Source organism: Lates calcarifer, linkage group LG24 (genome assembly GCF_001640805.2).
Source record: "Lates calcarifer isolate ASB-BC8 linkage group LG24, TLL_Latcal_v3, whole genome shotgun sequence".
In the NCBI taxonomy this organism is placed as follows: domain Eukaryota; kingdom Metazoa; phylum Chordata; class Actinopteri; family Centropomidae; genus Lates; species Lates calcarifer.
The window spans coordinates 19,043,437-19,059,892 of NC_066856.1; the positions used below are offsets into that span (position 1 = coordinate 19,043,437).

General features: G+C 41.6%; 2 protein-coding genes across 2 annotated transcripts; one reads left to right on the forward strand and one right to left on the reverse strand.

Annotated features, from left to right (window-relative positions):
- The first annotated feature begins 7,880 nt into the window (after positions 1-7,880).
- Positions 7,881-12,248, forward strand: LOC127139252 (V-set domain containing T-cell activation inhibitor 1). Its single transcript, XM_051066908.1, has 6 exons — positions 7,881-8,400; positions 8,793-9,119; positions 9,534-9,800; positions 9,883-10,191; positions 10,325-10,417; positions 10,900-12,248. Exons 1-6 carry the CDS (start codon positions 8,334-8,336, stop codon positions 10,995-10,997), a joined length of 1,161 nt encoding a protein of 386 aa, XP_050922865.1. The 5' UTR covers positions 7,881-8,333; the 3' UTR covers positions 10,998-12,248.
- LOC108885034 (acetylcholine receptor subunit delta) lies at positions 12,197-16,229 on the reverse strand. The gene is made up of 12 exons (XM_018679221.2): positions 15,999-16,229; positions 14,876-15,021; positions 14,737-14,781; positions 14,437-14,546; positions 14,129-14,284; positions 13,905-14,014; positions 13,614-13,814; positions 13,365-13,476; positions 13,104-13,218; positions 12,813-13,023; positions 12,609-12,727; positions 12,197-12,497 (listed from the first exon to the last, which is right to left on the reverse strand). The coding sequence occupies exons 1-12, from the start codon at positions 16,054-16,056 to the stop codon at positions 12,315-12,317; spliced, it is 1,566 nt and encodes a 521-aa protein (XP_018534737.1). The 5' UTR covers positions 16,057-16,229; the 3' UTR covers positions 12,197-12,314.
- Positions 16,230-16,456: the final 227 nt, after the last annotated feature.

The following is a 16,456-nucleotide window of genomic DNA, read 5'->3' on the forward strand; positions in this document are numbered from 1 at the left end:
TCAGTGTTGTAGTATTTCTAATCTGTGGTGTTCTGTTTATGCTGTATATACATGTATATATATGTGTGTGTGTGTCTCTAAGTGGAGAACAATTGTCTGTTGGATTGTTATCGTAGGTCACTACACAGTATTACACAGTTATTGTAAACACAATGTCACAGATTCTTAGCTGTGAATCAAACACTGTGGGTCATTGTTCATCACTACACTGTTTACTTAGTATTACACTTTAGTATTTTTTGCACTGTTGAGATTCACGCCTTTACAACTTTTTTCTTTTTAACAGTATTTTTTCCATAACTCTGCTTATTTATTTTCTATTGTAACATGTCTGTTATTGTGTTTTCAGTGCTGAATGTCAAACAGGTGCTTCACTAATATAATGTTGATGTTTCTAGTATATTAAACTTGCTATAAGTTATAAATAGATAAATAAATAAAATGTTTTTGCTTTTTTAGCACACAATGTATCCATAACTTGCACCTGTAAGTTGAGTTTCTGGATATGTTTTTGTAAGATTTCCTGCAAATGTCTTCTTTCTCCAAGTGTTGAATCTCTTCTCCTGATTTAGAAAGAACACAGCCAATGATTTGATGTTGATCTGGACACGCATTTATCAAACTTTAAGAATACACTTCAAGAACGCTCTAAGGAGCCAGTTTAGAGGTAAAAGAGGGAAAAGTTCTTCGCTTAATGTGAGAAATTAATCAGGTGACTGATCATCAAGATGTAGGAGTAAACTTAAAGAGCTACTCTGAAGGTAATGATTTATCACCTGTATAATCTGACTGGGAATAGTTTTGCAGAAGTTATTTTTTAAAAGTTAATATGATTTCTTTATTATTCTCAGTGTATTTGTATTATGCAGTGAATTTATATTACACAAAAATGGATGAAATAATAAATTAGTTCACTTAAATGTAATAAATCTATTAATTTACCTTTAATAGGATAAAGAGCTTTTATTCTGATGTATCTGAGCTGAAGTTAATAAAGACAGATGTGGATTTCAGTCCAAGATGGACATACTTACTCTAACATACTTAAATGTACTTCTCTGTTTTTCTGTTTTATGTGCAGAGTTTTATATCTAAATCTTCTCCTGAGTGTGTTTCTGTTTCCAGAGTTCACAGTCACCTGGGCCACTTGTTGCCACACAAATTGTCGTTTAGTCTTCCTTTCAAACAGCTCAGACTAAACCTGCATGTTGATCGTGTGATACTATGTGGTACCACTCAGTCACAGCAGGGGGCGCTGGTCCTCATTGAGTGGAAAAATTAGTTTCACCCAGGAAACATAACGGTACCTGCCGTAAGAGCAGGAGAGAGGGGACGGAGAGGATCATGAGGCCTTAACTGGACTGCAGTGTTCTGGTGTTTGTGCCTGCCAGAGGAGGTGAGTGATGCGTTCACTGCCAATTGGCCAGTTTATGTAAATAATAAATATATAACCACACACCTCATGGGTGGCCTGTTGGTTAAACGGTAAAACACTGTCGCATGTCATGTCTCATCATATGTTCAGACTGAATCTAATAATAGCAACAGTAACTTAATAATAACAGTAATCAAAAGAATATATTATGAACCATCTTCGTGTAGATTCTCTTTATCCTTCCAACACAAATCAGCCTCATGTGAAGTTATAAAAGAAGCGATAGAGGAAGAGAGGGGGCGGTGTCGCCACAGAACAAACTTTCAAACGTTCATCTGTTATTTCAAGAATAAAATCATCCTGAGAGGAAAGTTTCTTCTTTTGGTCTGATTCTGTGAACCAACATGTAGACTCTACATGTTGGTGGGGTGTCAAGCTCAATTGCACAGGGGGCCAAAATTCAAAACACAGTTTAGGTCGCGGGCCGAACAGGATAAACATTTATTGAACACACTAAAACTAAATGTTTTTGAACATAAATATGAATAAAAACAGACAGGAATATTATTCCGGAATAAATAAACTTAAACTTTAAATAACTTAAAATATTTTGCTCTCCATAAAAATATATCCTGTCAAAATTATACAAGTTAGAAATATGAACATGCTGCAAAAAACACCTGAAAAAATAAATAAAAATTGTGACAGTGCTTGTGCTTTAAGTAAACGTTAAAATAACAAATCAAAACATTTGAATTTCTTTACTTTTATGTCATTTTATTAGAGCTGGATGCTCGGCATCTTTTTTTGGCAACAAGTTCTTTTATGTTTGGTGTGAGGTCCTGTGTTGTGGAGATTCTCAGGATGGACTGCAGGTGCTCATCAGTGTGTGCTGTATTGTTAGTCTTCATCACTGAGAAGAGCTTCTCACACAGATATGTGCTACCAAACGCACACGGTTCGAGCCGCATGTAGACGGAGCTGGGGCATTGCTGCGGGAATGGAGTGAATAAACTGTGCGGGCCCTGCAGTGTCGTGCTTTGCCTTTAGTGTCCCATTACACTGCAGCTCAATCAGCTCCATCTGAATGTGCACAGGTGCAGTTTCCACGTCGACGGCAAATGGGTTGCGAAGCAACTCGAAATTCTTTTTTTGTGCTTCAAAGTCACCAAAGCTCTGTGCGAACTCAATGCGCTCAGTTTATCAGCAAAGTGCGCATTTGATTGACGCGGGAAGCGTTCGGCAAGGCAACTGAAGCGCTGCATTATGGGATCTGTAGTTTAATTAATGACAATAATATCCTCCTGAGAATCAAGGGAAAAAAGTGTCTTACAATTTCTGTTTTTTTGTGATTTCCTATCTATTTGGGCCAAAAAAAAAAACACCTTACAATTTACATTTTTTTAAATATATTTTTTATTTTAATTTCACAGCATGTCCATTGTAGAGGACAACAGGACGATATCTGTGTGAAAATAGAACTAAATTTAGAAAACAAGAAATAAGGAGCAGATTATATCTTTGGCTTTTTGGCTTGTCCATTATAAAGGACATAAATGAATGGGCCGGGTCTCAGGAGGATATAAAATGATCTCGCGAGCCGGATATAATCGCACGCCGGGCCGGATGTGGCCTGCGGGCCTTGAGTTTGACACATGTGATGTAGACCAACAAAACCCTGAGTTATTCTTCTCTAACTTCTCAGTAAAGACGTGTCTCTTTACCTGATGTGTTGCAGACACTGAGGTGTCCTGTGTTTTCATGGAGAGCTGCATCTTACCGTGCAGCTTCCAGAGCGGAGCTGATCCAGATTCAGGAGACAGCAGGACACCTTCAGGTTCACTCCTTCTACAGAAACCAAGACCAGCTCGGACTCCAGGACCAGAACTTCAGAGGCAGAACATCACAGCTGACAGGGGTGGAGGTTCAGGACCAGGGCAGATACAGATGCTTCACCAGCACCATGAGAGGAAACAAGGATTCATTGATCAACCTGAGAGTGGACGGTATGAGAGACACACAGGAGATACACAAAACTGTTAATTAGTGATTAGTTATATATATATATATATATATATATATATATATATATATATATATATATATTTGTGTATTTCACGGCTCACTCTTTGCATACAAATAACAAGTGAGAATAAATAATAAAGCACCGCTGTCATGATTTTTGTGGCTCTTCTTTAATTAATTAAATCCTTTTAAAGGAGGGATGAGCTCTGTAAAGAAAGTCTGAGCTAAACACATAAATACTTGAATTTATGAAGAAACCACTGCTGAAAACTCAGCTACACTCGTTTCCTAGAAAAAACCGTGAAGTGCAGTGATTGAACGCAACATCCGTCCTTGGAGGAAGGAGACGTGGGAAAGAGGATAGACTCTCAGGATCTGGATCTTGGATCTGTGGTGTGTATTTTTGTTTTTTCTCACCGATGTCGTTTGACTTTAACAACTAACGGAAAATGCGTAAAGGGTTCGCAGGTTCACCACTAAAATAACAACATCATGGTGGACTGAAAGGATTCAGACAATGATCAGACTCCGCGCTGCCATGTTGCTGTTGATGTGCAGTTTTCTGTGGATTGTCTCTGCGAAAGGAGGTGAGTCAGGTCTTTACTGGCATAACAGTAATCCAAAGCATGTGCTGTATCACGAATCGTCTGAGTGCACGTTCATTTTCTCCTTCTAACAACAAATCACTTCATGTGAGGTTATAAAATAAACCATAGAGAGAGAGGGAGGGAGGGGCGGTGTCGATACAGAACAAAACTGAAAACACTCCCACTGTGTTTGGTCAGTTTGGTGAATTTAGTGAGAGGTCACTGGTTACAAAGCAGATTTACTGATCCGCTGATTTTAGATACAGGTCGTTGTTACAGAGGGAAAATGCTGTTGCTCTGTTTACAGACGTGTTCCAGTAAATCTGGACAGATGCCCCCTCCCTTCCGCCGGAAAGACGCACAGATTGAGCAGGATGGATTTACGAAAATGATGTAATGTTAGTTTGGGTGTAGACAATAAATAAATATGGATTATTACTGATATAGCAGAGTGTGGTACAGTACAGTTTGTGACTGCAGTGATAACCTTTCTAATCTAAACTTCCTGTGTCTGCTTTCCTTCTGACTTCATCCACATTTTTTCATGCTGAGCAACAAGTCCAAGCTCACGGGTCATGTGTCCAGTCATACGATCCTTCTAACATTACACCCAACTTTCCAGTTCCTTCTTCATAATATAACTCCCTAATCAAAGCCATTCATTCTGGATTTCAAGGTAAAAATAAAATCATCCTGAGAGGAAAGTTTCTTCTTTTGGTCTGATTCTGTGAACCAACATGTAGACCAACGAAACCCTGAGTTATTCTTCTCTAACTTCTCAGTAAAGACGTGTCTCTTTACCTGATGTGTTGCAGACACTGAGGTGTCCTGTGTTTTCATGGAGAGCTGCATCTTACCGTGCAGCTTCCAGAGCGGAGCTGATCCAGTCATCCACTGGAATCTGGTGACAGCAGGAAACCCTTATGTCCACTCCTTCTACAGCAACAAAGACCAGCTCGGACTCCAGGACCAGTTCTTCAGAGGCAGAACATCACTGTTCAAGGACCAGATCTCCAGAGGAAACGCCTCACTCCAGCTGACAGGGGTGGAGGTTCAGGACCAGGGCAGATACAAGTGTCACACAAGCACCATGAGAGGAAACAAGGATTCATTGATCAACCTGAGAGTGGACGGTATGAGAGACACACAGGAGATACACAAAGACATTAACTTTAATTAACAACATCCTCTTTTCTTGCAGCTCCAGTCAGTAAAGTCAACATGGAGCAGGTAGGAAACAGGATCATCTGCAGCTCAGAGGGGATCTACCCTAAACCTGATCTCACCTGGTCCACCAGACCTCCATCCAACACAACGTTCACCAACAAAACTGAAGTCCAGAAGAATGAGCAGCAGCTCTACAACATCAGTAGTTCTCTGATACTTTCAGACAGTGAAACTGATCTGATCTACATCTGCACCATCAGCACTCGAAAAAACTGGAGGAGAGTCACTTGGAGAAAACTACGTGAGAATTATATCTAATCCGTCAATTAAACCAATAAATTAAGTTGATCTTAACTAACTCACAGCATTAAATGATTTGCCATCAGATTTTGCACAGACATGCATGGTCCCCTGAGCTTGAACCCTAATGACTTTGATGATCCTCTTCCAGCACCATCAACAGGTAGAGAAATAGTTTGACTCCAGTTGATGGACTGACATTCATGGTTCTCTGAGGATGAACCCTGCTGACTTTGCTGATTTTTCCTCAAGCACTTTTCCTAATGCTTAACCTTCCACCAAATCACACTGAAATTTAGTTAAAGATAACTTTTCACAGGGTTTTTAAACATATTTCTTTTTGTGTCGTATCATTTCAGCTTCTATCAGTGTTTCAGACTCTGAAACAACAATCTCCTGCCCTGACTCAATCACCTCAATCACAGGCTTCAGTCTCACCTGGAGATTCAACCACAGTCAGATCATCCTGAACCAGAGCAGAGCTGACATCAGCTACACAGTGTCAGAGGAGTGGAGGCAGCAGGTGAAGGGTGTGTCAGAGTCAGGCAGCCTCATGCTACAGGACTTATCTTCACATCATGAGGGAATATACAGCTGTGAAGTCAGTGATGCTGAGGAGACTCTGATAACCAACACCTTTCTGAGAATAAAAGGTAAGATCGAGTCAAGGAAAGAGAAGTCTATCAGAGCACGGGCTGTTGTCTTCCCATCACTTTGCTTTTGTGGTTGCCTTTGTATCATGAGCCATGGTCATCACCTGAAAACAGTCAGTCATGGTGCTACAAGCTACGTAGGTTGCTCGTTTGGTTTGTAGAAAGTTCAATTAACAGATTGTTTGTTTCAGGGAGTCAGACTCATGTCACAGTTATTATTCTAGCTGTGGTGGTAGCAGTCCTTGTGGTTTTATTGTCAGCAGCCCTGGCACTGTACTACAAATATAAAAAGGTAGGAAAATACTTTGATCTGTTTGATTTTATTATCTGTTTGTGTATATTGTACCAATTATTATGTGTGTTGAACACAGAGAGGAGCAGAACCACATGTGACAGCAACCTACTCTCAGGTAAGTACATCTTCATCAAGAGGCCTGGAAACATTTACTACCAGCAGATTTACTACTCTCACAATCATTTTACTTTTCCCCAAATCATCTAATCAATCAATGATTACTCAAATAAACCTTATTCACTGTAAACACTCAACTAATAGAAAAATATAAATGCTGGCTCAAATTTATTCTGCTCTGCTGTTTGCAGGAAACGTGACTCAGTGATGAACCCCTGACAAACCTCCTACAAGATGTCCAACAACCAGAGGCTCTGGTGAACTCAACGTCACACAGCGCTGCTCTGAAGTGTGACTGCATTCAAACAATCCACAAAGAGAAACATACCAACACTAACGAAGCTCTGTCTCATGCTCTATGACACCTCAGCTGTGTAACATGCCTGAATCTCTTGGTCAAGCAGTCAGATTGCATCGTGTTTGTTTGTAAATGTCCAGCTGGAATCTGCACAGATGTGCAACTCTAAATCTGTGGAGCGCCCCTTTAAGAACTCCCTCTAGTCCCTCAGAGAGACTCAGAGGCTGTTTAACACTATAGAATGTAAACTAGACAGACCATCCAGTTATGGAAAAACAATGTTTGTTCTTTTATAGTGAAGGATGCAATTCACCCTGTTTGATTCAGCAAAAAAATGTAGCTCTCTACATGAGACATGGAATGACTCATGCAGAAATCATGAAACAGTGATGTGAAGCTTTCAAGGCTTCAAATCAAATCAATAGTGCTTCTGATCAACACTACCAGTGTGACCCTGACAGAGGACTGAAGCTGCTGCTCAGTGTCTTTAGAATTTTTGTAATTCCTCTTTTGACTTTTCAGCATTGACTTTTCATTCAAACATCAGCTTTACCAGCTGGTGTGGATATAACAGCATTATTACCTGTTTAGGTTGAGAAGCTGCACTTTACTGAGCTGCAGTCCATCTTTAGAAGACAGATGCTCCTTAACTAACCTGGACCAGACTGTGTTTTGGTCTTTGTGCGTTAAGTTCAACAGCAGCAACAACAGCAAATACTAGATGGCAGCATAGTGAAAAAATTTACACTAAGTATAATCACTTTCTGTGATGTATTAAGGCTGAAATAGGATGATTAATGCTCTGGTTGCACTCTATGATAACACAGATACACACTGAGTCAACACTCTTTAAATGTAAATTCACTATCATCTACACTATCATCTATGAAGGAGGAGAATAAAATTGGATGGTTGGAAGGATGTTGAACTCTTCTTTCTCCAAGTGTTGAAACTCTTCTCCTGATTTAGAAGGAACACAGCCATCAAACTTTAAGAATTACACTTAAAGAATGCTCTAAGGAGCCAGTTTAGAGGTAAAAGAGGGGATACAGTGAATTTATATTATTTATATATATATTATTTATATTATTCATCCAAAAATGGATGAAATAACAAGAAATTAGTTCACTTAAATGTAATAAATCTATTAATTTACCTTTAATAGGATAAAGAGCTTTTATTCTGATGTATCTGAGCTGAAGTTAATAAAGACAGATGTGGATTTCAGTCCAAGATGGACATACTTACGTTTGCAAGTAGGAATAAAAAGGAAGGAAATTTACTTACTCTGTTTTTATGTTTTATGTGCAAAGTTTTATATCTATGTAACCAAACCGACTGAGGCGTGTCTCTGCTCCGAGCTTTTAGTTTTACGTTAATCATCCAAAGGGCGGTGGTTGTGCTGGGCGGTCGATTCCTGGTGGAGGAGGACAAACTGGTCCTGTCACTCTGCTGCTGCACGTAGAGAGAAATAAACTATCACTATCACTGTGCTCACGCTGTTAGTTAGTTAATTATGGCGGCGAATGAAGCTCTCCTCCTCTGTTCTCTCCTGTGGATCGTCTCCTCAGCAGAAGGGAAAGGTGAGCAGTCAGATGCATGTGAGTAAGGCAAAGTACACTTCATAGAAATGTCTGGGTGAACGCAGACACAGCCTGCGTTAAGATAAGAATATTAGCCAAATATAACATCTGTGCTTCTTCATGTTTTTGAGAATATAGCTGGAAATAAATATCCAAAAACAAATGTTGGAATAATGTTCAAATAATGGAAATACCCCACATATCCAGCTGAAAAGACAGTATTGTTTTTAGGCATGCAAGTAATGTGGCTCCATGGATAGGATGTCAGTGTCCAACACTAACAGAGCTTGGCCATCACAGCAGTCTTGGTGAAGTGTAGAGAATCCGTGGTCCAAGAAATCTTCTCCTGACTGTGTTTCTGTTTCCTGTGTCTCGTCTTCACGACTCTCCAGAGTTCACAGTCACCTGTCTGGCTTCAGAGGACTGCACGCTCCCCTGTCAGTTCCAATCTGACGGCAGAGGTGCGAGGATCATGTGGTACAAGAAGAAAACCATCGTGAGCTGCACGCGCTACGGCAACACCAGCTTTGTGGTCGGCCACAACTCACCGGCCGACAAGTACAAGGGAAGAACGGGCCTGTATGCGGACCAGGTACTGGAGGGAAACGCCACACTGCTGCTGAGGAACGTCACGCCGAACGACCAGGGAAAATACTTCTGCATCACCATGACTGCACCCCGCACCGACGAATCTGGCATCATTTCTCTTGTTATAAAAGGTACAGATTATTGTAATTCTTGAGATTATAAAAAGATGAACAAGGGTTTTTCATTCTTGGCTGCAGATTTTCTTTTTGCAAAACAAGTTCTCCCGAGCCTTCAGAAACTCCTGCAGGTTAAACTGGATGAACCAAACACTTTCAGCTCTGACGAACTGTGAAAGACATGCTGCTTTGCTGTAGAAGTTGAACCAGATCCAGCATTTTTAGCAAAGCCTCCCATGTTCAAATTTCTACTGTTAAGGTTAAAACATTACTGTTCTTCAAACCCTTTTCTTCCCACTGAGGTTTAATCAAATTATCTTCACCAAGAAACATGAAACTCATTTTTAAAATACACTAAAGCTTCTGTTTATATTGTCGTATGTCACCAGTGTTATGTACAAATCTGCTTTTATCTCTACCGGTTTGTAGCTCCGGTCCGAGAGATCGACATCGACTTCAGCGGCGATGTGGTCACCTGTGCGGCCGAAGGCATCTTCCCGGCTCCGACGCTCACCTGGTCTACAGATCCTCCGGCTGACGCTCAACTCCTCCAGAACAAAACAAAGGCCCAGAAAAACAAATACGGCTTCTACGACATCCAGAGTTCACTGAGGCTGACAGGAAACATCACCACAAATCATACTTATGTTTGTAGTATAACCAGTGACAGCAACAGAAAAACTGCTTTTCTGAAAGGTAAAGGTAATTAAGGTCACGACCTTTGGTGCAAAGTTAACTTTAGTTTTAAGAGAACTCATCTTCTTACTGCTTGCTGTAGCATCAGTCCTGGCCTCTGCAGGCAGCAGTGTGAAGATTTCCTGCAGTTTGCCTCGCACCGTCCCTCAGAGCTTTAACGTCACCTGGAGGTTCAGACGCTCGCATCCCATCGTATCGATCAGTGTGGTGGATCAGAGGTCGCAGGCGAAGGTCTGGGATCAGTGGAAGCCTCGTGTCATCACAAACTTCTCAGCATCAGGCGGCCTGCATCTGCACAGCCTGAAGTCAGAGCATCAGGGAGCCTACACCTGTGAGGTCAACACACCTGAGGAAATGTACGTCACCTGGACTGACGTCACAGTGACTGAAGGTAAAGGCTTAAACCAGGCGGTGGCACTGCTGATCACAACTTTTACCAACAGCAAGTCAAGTTTTATCCCTTTGGTGATCCCCTGACTTTATGTTTTAAAAAGTGGCATCTAATTGTCTAATTTACCTTTCAGAATCAAAAACATTCACCTACATCATGGTCATCGCTGGACTGAGTTATTTCCTGTTTTTGTCATATGTGACACTGGGGATTCTCGGCTACAGAAGTGAGTAACTCCTCCAGGTTGGCACAAAAACAAACTGAAAAGTGGATCAGTAACTGATCACATCCCTGCTGCGTTCAGGTCACGAGAGGTTAAAGAATCACTGGAAGAACGGCTGTTCCCAGTGTTTTTTGTACACTTAATGTATAATAAAAAATAATGAAAATACTTAAAATAGCATCACATCAGGGTTTATTTACCTTGAATGACTGACTCTTGGTACCATGAAGCGTCCACCCTTGGTGCTCTGCCTACGAGAGTCAACCACAGAGATGCAAAACAGAAAGTGACCAAAAAGAGCAACGAAACAACCACAAAGTGACACCAAACGATCTGTTCCTGTGGCGTTCAATTACAACATCTATTCTCACTCATTTTATGAATGTGTCCCTTCCTCTAAAAATCTCTAGGTGCTCAGGGGTTTAACTTTGCTGTCTCTCTGCATGTTTTTACACTTTTGATACCAAACTCTTCCTCCTTTACAGTCAGACAGTTAGAGAGCGCCAGACGACAGGAGGAACAAACTGATGGAACCTCTGTGAGTTTGACTGAAGCAGTGAACAGTGAAGTGACAGAAGAGTAAAAAGCAGGTGGTGAAATGAAACAGAACTTTTGCTTTAAAAGAAAATGTGTCACTGCAGCTGCAAATAATAATAACTTCACTACTGTGATTCAGACCTGCAATTCTCTGTGAGTTACATGAGCTAATGTTAGCAGGGGTTAACGTGTTGTATCTATCATTAATTATACTGTGACTGTGTATCTTTATATTTCAGAATAACATTTTGATTTTACTCTGTTAACATATGAACTGTTGGAGATTTTTACTTTTGCAGCTCAAACTTTGTCATGTGTCATTTTATGTAAAATAAAATTTGCTGTTTAACCGTTAAATCTCCTGCTTCACTACTTCTCTTTGACACAAACCTTTCATGGTGATTATTCCTATAGATTTGAGGGGGTCATGTCACGTTTTCTGTGTAACTTTTCAACATCTAAAATATCAGTTTCAGCTTCACAAATCAAACCCAGTATTAGTCTGGCTCTGTGTCTTCACAAGTGTCTGAAGAGGAGCTGAAACAACTCATCAGAATTTAATACGCTGCCGGCAATCTGTTCAGACCAGTCAGACAACACAGGCTGCCAATGCACGAACATTATGCCTCTGCAGAGTGTTTTAATACTGGAGGGCCGCCAGACCGACTGATTAATCGTTACTCTATTAAATGTAAAAAATGCTCATTTCAACTTCTCAGAGACGAGGTGATGACCTCAAATGTCTTGTTTTGTCTGAACAAAGGTCCAAACCAAGACTAATTAAATAAATATTCAGTTTGCGATGATTATAAAGCAGAGAGAAGCAATAAATCTACAAATCTGGGAGGCTGGAGCCAAAGAATGCTTGATATTTTTTCACTTTTTACTTTTAACAAATCATTTAAATGCATAATTCAGTTCTGAAAATAATTGCTGATTATTTTTGTTGATAAAAATATGAAAATCTGTCTCTTATCTTCCCTGAAAAGTTGATATTTTGGACATGTATCCATCCTGAAATCTGTTTTCTACAGCGGTATATCAGGGCCGTTGAAGGTAGAAATAAACAAAAGGAGAGAGGACAATAGCGGAGCTGGAGGAGGGGGTCATTTTTGAGAAGAAGAATTAGGAAAGGAAAGGAAAAGGAAAACTTAGAGACAACAGAAGCAAAAATAAAATCAAAGATGTCTGCTGAGTGTAAATGTTTATTCAAACCAAACAAAAAAAAATAGTGATAAATTGGTTCCACTTCAAATTTAAGTTAAGAAAAAACACACACAGCTACAAACCTGGAAAAGTTGTCAAACAAAAAAAAAGGAAGACGCAACAGTTTAATGTGTGTGTGTGTGTGTGTGTGTCCCTGTTACAGCAGGCGTGGGTTTTCCTCTCTGTAGTCGTGTGGGTCTCCTTTGAAGGGCAGATGTGGAGGGTGGTTACAGATTCCCATCAGGAAGATGATGATGGTGCCGAAGGTCATCACCGGGGTAACCAGGAAGAGACAGAGACGGTCCACCGTGCGAGCGATGCCACTCCAGTTATCTTTCTCCTGTGAAGACAGCAGCAGTTTGAAGTTCTGTTTCTACAGTTACATGTTTGATTTATGTACGTGGCTAAAAGTATGTGGACACTAGTTGAACATCCTGTTTCTCTGTCCCACCTCGTTGTAGTCGTTCTTATGGCGCATGTGTTTGATGATGTAGTTCGCTCCGTCCACCGCCGGCTTGATCTCAGCGTACAGCTGATCCGTCACTCCTCCATCTTCCTGTGGCTTCACCACTACACGCACATTTAAACAGAGTAGGTAAACATACGCAGAGCTCATAACTTCAAACAGCTGATTTATTCAAATCAAAGGACGTACCTGCGGCGTGTGTGGTTCGCGTCATCAGTCCGTGCCTCTCTGACTGTTTCTCAAACATCAGCTCGCTGCGGGACTTGACGCTGTAGTACTCCTCCGCCGTGGCGATGTACCCCACCGAGCTGGATCGCCGCGGCAGCGCTCCGTCCCAGTATGGCTCCGCCTCTGCGGGGCGGGACATACGCAGGATCCGGGGCAGCCGCTCGAGGAAGAACTGGAGAAAGAAGACAGGGAATAATTAATCTGTGTTAATCACACAGGGACGAATTAGAGGTGTGTGTGTGTGTGTGTTACCTTCTTGGTCCACTCGGACATGACGTGAGTGCTCGGTGTCCTGAAGTGCAGGTTGAGGACGACCACACAGTTCAGCACCACCACCGTCACCAGCACCATGATGAACATTAAATACCTGAGACACACACACACAAATATCTTAAACTTTTGGACTTTTATTATATTTTATCAGAGCTAAGTGCTACATATACAGCCAAATATCCACTAGATGTCCCTGATGTTTCCAGGTTGTGTGTGTGAGTGTGTGAGTGTGTTACCTACTTGACGATAAGCGGTACAGACATGGACGTCTCGGGCAGCCTTTGAGAGATCAGCAGCAGGAAGACAGACTGAGCCAAGAGCACAGAGATGGACAAGGTCATCTTCTCACCACCTGCACACACAGACACAAAACAAACACACACGCGTGGATGAAATTTGAGAACTCGCAGACTCTGCAGGGTTTGGTTTTTAAACTGTTGGCCAGAACAAAACATTGGGGTGAGTTGTTCTGAGTAATTCTGCACTGACTGTCAGCGGGGAGGTAGTAGACGAGCGAGGCCAGGAAGGAGATGAGCACGCAGGGGATGATGATGTTGACGATGTAGAAGAGAGGTTTGCGTTTGATGACCAGGTAGAAGGTGATGTCCTGGTGCTTGTTGCTCTCCATGGGAATGTGTTTGTAGGTGTTCCTCTTGGCCGGACGGTGGATGATCTCCCACTCGCCGTTCTCTGTCGAGGAGCAGGAGGTTTAGGTCATTAAACTGCAGACAGGACGTTCGCTCTACTAACTAAACTGTGTGTGAGAGACTGGGAGGACACCTGTAAAGCTCGCAGGGTCAATGATGATCCACTCCACCGTCCATTTGCTGGTTTCGTCCGCCTCTTCCTTCAGCAGCATCCTGATCTCTCTGGCGTTGTAGGTCAGAGAGCTGCAAAGAAATGGAGTTTAAAATCAACCTGATGAGCATTAAAACCTCAGGGATTAACCTTCTTCTACTGTCCTATCACAAACAAGTTTATCAGTGTTTTAAATTCTGTCTGACGTGAATTTGAGCGTGCAGTTCTGCCAGTCGAAGGGGAAGTAGTTGACGTTGATGGAGCAGGAGGAGCGGAAGATGGCGGGAGGCAACCAGTAGCAGAGACCGGTAGGATCCACCAGGACGTTACTGTAGTAGGCCACCTGGAACTGGGCATCGTTACTGACAGGGAGAAGAAGCATTCTGTTTAAATAAAATCAGACTTTTTCTTATTCCTCTTTAGTTTCTCAGTAGAGATGAACACTCTCCTAAACCTTTGTATCACAGCTGTGTGACAAAAGGGTAAAATAACACGTAAATAAACTGAACCTCACTTGTTTTCCAGCACAATCTCTGGCAGCCACACCATACTGGACGGCAGGCGAAGCATCTCAATGCCGTCAAACTCTGTCGAATTCCACGACAGCCGGTAGTCAGTCCACGTCTTTAACACACACACACACAACAGAGTTCAGATCTTTATTTTCCCAAAAAAGGAAATTCTTTGTGCAGCAAGACTGAATGAAAACACAGGAAGGTGAAATGTAAGAAAACAATACATCCAGTATTTATGCAAATATACTGTAAATAAACCACTGAAGAATGTTTCTGTAAATCTCTGCAGCTTTACGCACATGATCTATCCATACGTTTGTCAGCAGCGTCTCATCGACTTCTTTCTACAGATGAAGGACAACAAAGACAGATTAGAAGAGCAGCAGCAGATACAACAGGAAATCCAGCCCTGCGCTGTTCTTTTTGTAGCTGTTGTACCAGAGAGATGAGGTTGGAGAGCGTGAGGGCGAGGTACACGTCGACGGCGTCCCGCTGACTCTCGACGGGACGCAGCTCTTTGTTGTACCCTCGTTCTTTGAACAGGTAGTTGATGAGACGCTCCTCCTCGTTCCTGCCCCAGCACTCTGACACACACACATGGAAAGCACATGACTAAACTGTGATGCAGAGACAAAAATGACTTGTCAAAGGTCTTTTTCTTGTGCAGGACATACAGGACAGTTCATGCCAACTCCAAGCGAAAGAAATACAAGTACAAAATGAAAATAAAAATATATAGTACAGGGTTTCACCTGTAAGTCATGCGTTTGTTTAGATTACAGTGATAAATACAATATAAATAAAACATTCCACAGCTCACACACACACTAAAACAAACAGGGTCTGAGTGTGTGTGAGTGCATTCATGCCGCTCATGTTTCAGTCCATCAGAGCAGCTGCTGTGTGGTTCAGACTATCACCACTGATACCAGTTACCTTCTACAGTGCACATAACTGGCAGACATTTCCCCTCGACACACTTCAGTCAGCCACACGGCCATGTTTGTTTGTTTTTGTTTGTGGATATGTTGACTCTCTTTTTAGTTAACCTAGCTGACTAACTCCTCATTCAAGGAGCTGATGTTGGGCTGCAAATAGCTTTCATTTTCATTATCAGTTAATCTACAGGTTGATTAATCAGCCTGGTCTTTAAAATAGTAAAGAAAAAGTTCCTAAAGCCCAGGTTTACATATCTAAACTGCTTCTTTTGAACTACTAATTGTAAAAGACTAAAAAAACTATCAAATATTTAACATTTGCAGAGAGTCTGCATAACTTCACTGAGAAAAGATCCAAAAACAGCTTTTCATTGTAGTTTAGTGTTTTGTGTTGGTTCAAGCGCTGTTAAAAATGATTTTAAATCCTGTTAAATATGTAACTGTGGGGAAATAAAGCAGAAAACTGAACATGTTTTAGTATGAAGATGAAAAAAACAGAGATATTTACAAATGTCACCACATATTTGCTGCTTCGTGGAACTTTAAAGACGCGTATTTATAGAACTTTCACTCAAACTTCACACATAAACAACTTCACAGCAAAAGAACCAACATTCACTCACCGGATGAGAGCAGTGCGAGCAGGAACACAGCGCCCAGTGCTGCAGGCTGAAGCTTCATGGCTGACTGCTGGTGACTAGTGAGGAGTCTTTAATACCCACCGACCTTCTGCCAGAAAACTGACTGACCGACTGAGTGACGGACAGGCGGCAGCTGCAGAAACACAGAGGAGAAAATAGAAAGCAGAGAGCGAGCAGGCCTGAGCAGCCGGCTGCTGTCTCCCCCACTCTGTCCGGGAACAGAGGGAGAGAAGAGGGGAGGGATATATAAGAGATGTTATAGTCGTCTTATTTTCTATCTTACACATCTAGTTCATTAAATAAAGTAAAAAGTGTGCGTCTTGTCACTCACCTGCTGAACTCACAGGATTTTACACGATTCTAAAACTTACCTCACCCACAAATATTCATCTTTCCTGTTTAAAAGAAGAGCTTTTTCCTACATCAGTGAACAGCTGACA

Excerpts from the sequence above, each read along its gene's own strand:
- LOC108885034 (XM_018679221.2), bottom strand. The coding sequence starts at position 16,056 with ATGAAGCTTCAGCCTGCAGCACTGGGCGCTGTGTTCCTGCTCGCACTG. Across the intron at positions 13,477-13,613 it reads CTACTACCTCCCCGCTGACA|GTGGTGAGAAGATGACCTTG; the intron begins GTCAGTGCAGAA and ends CTGTGTGTGCAG. Across the intron at positions 13,219-13,364 it reads TCTGTACCGCTTATCGTCAA|GTATTTAATGTTCATCATGG; the intron begins GTAGGTAACACA and ends TGTGTGTCTCAG.
- LOC127139252 (XM_051066908.1), top strand. The coding sequence starts at position 8,334 with ATGGCGGCGAATGAAGCTCTCCTCCTCTGTTCTCTCCTGTGGATCGTC. Across the intron at positions 10,192-10,324 it reads TGACGTCACAGTGACTGAAG|AATCAAAAACATTCACCTAC; the intron begins GTAAAGGCTTAA and ends TTTACCTTTCAG. Across the intron at positions 10,418-10,899 it reads GGGGATTCTCGGCTACAGAA|TCAGACAGTTAGAGAGCGCC; the intron begins GTGAGTAACTCC and ends CCTCCTTTACAG.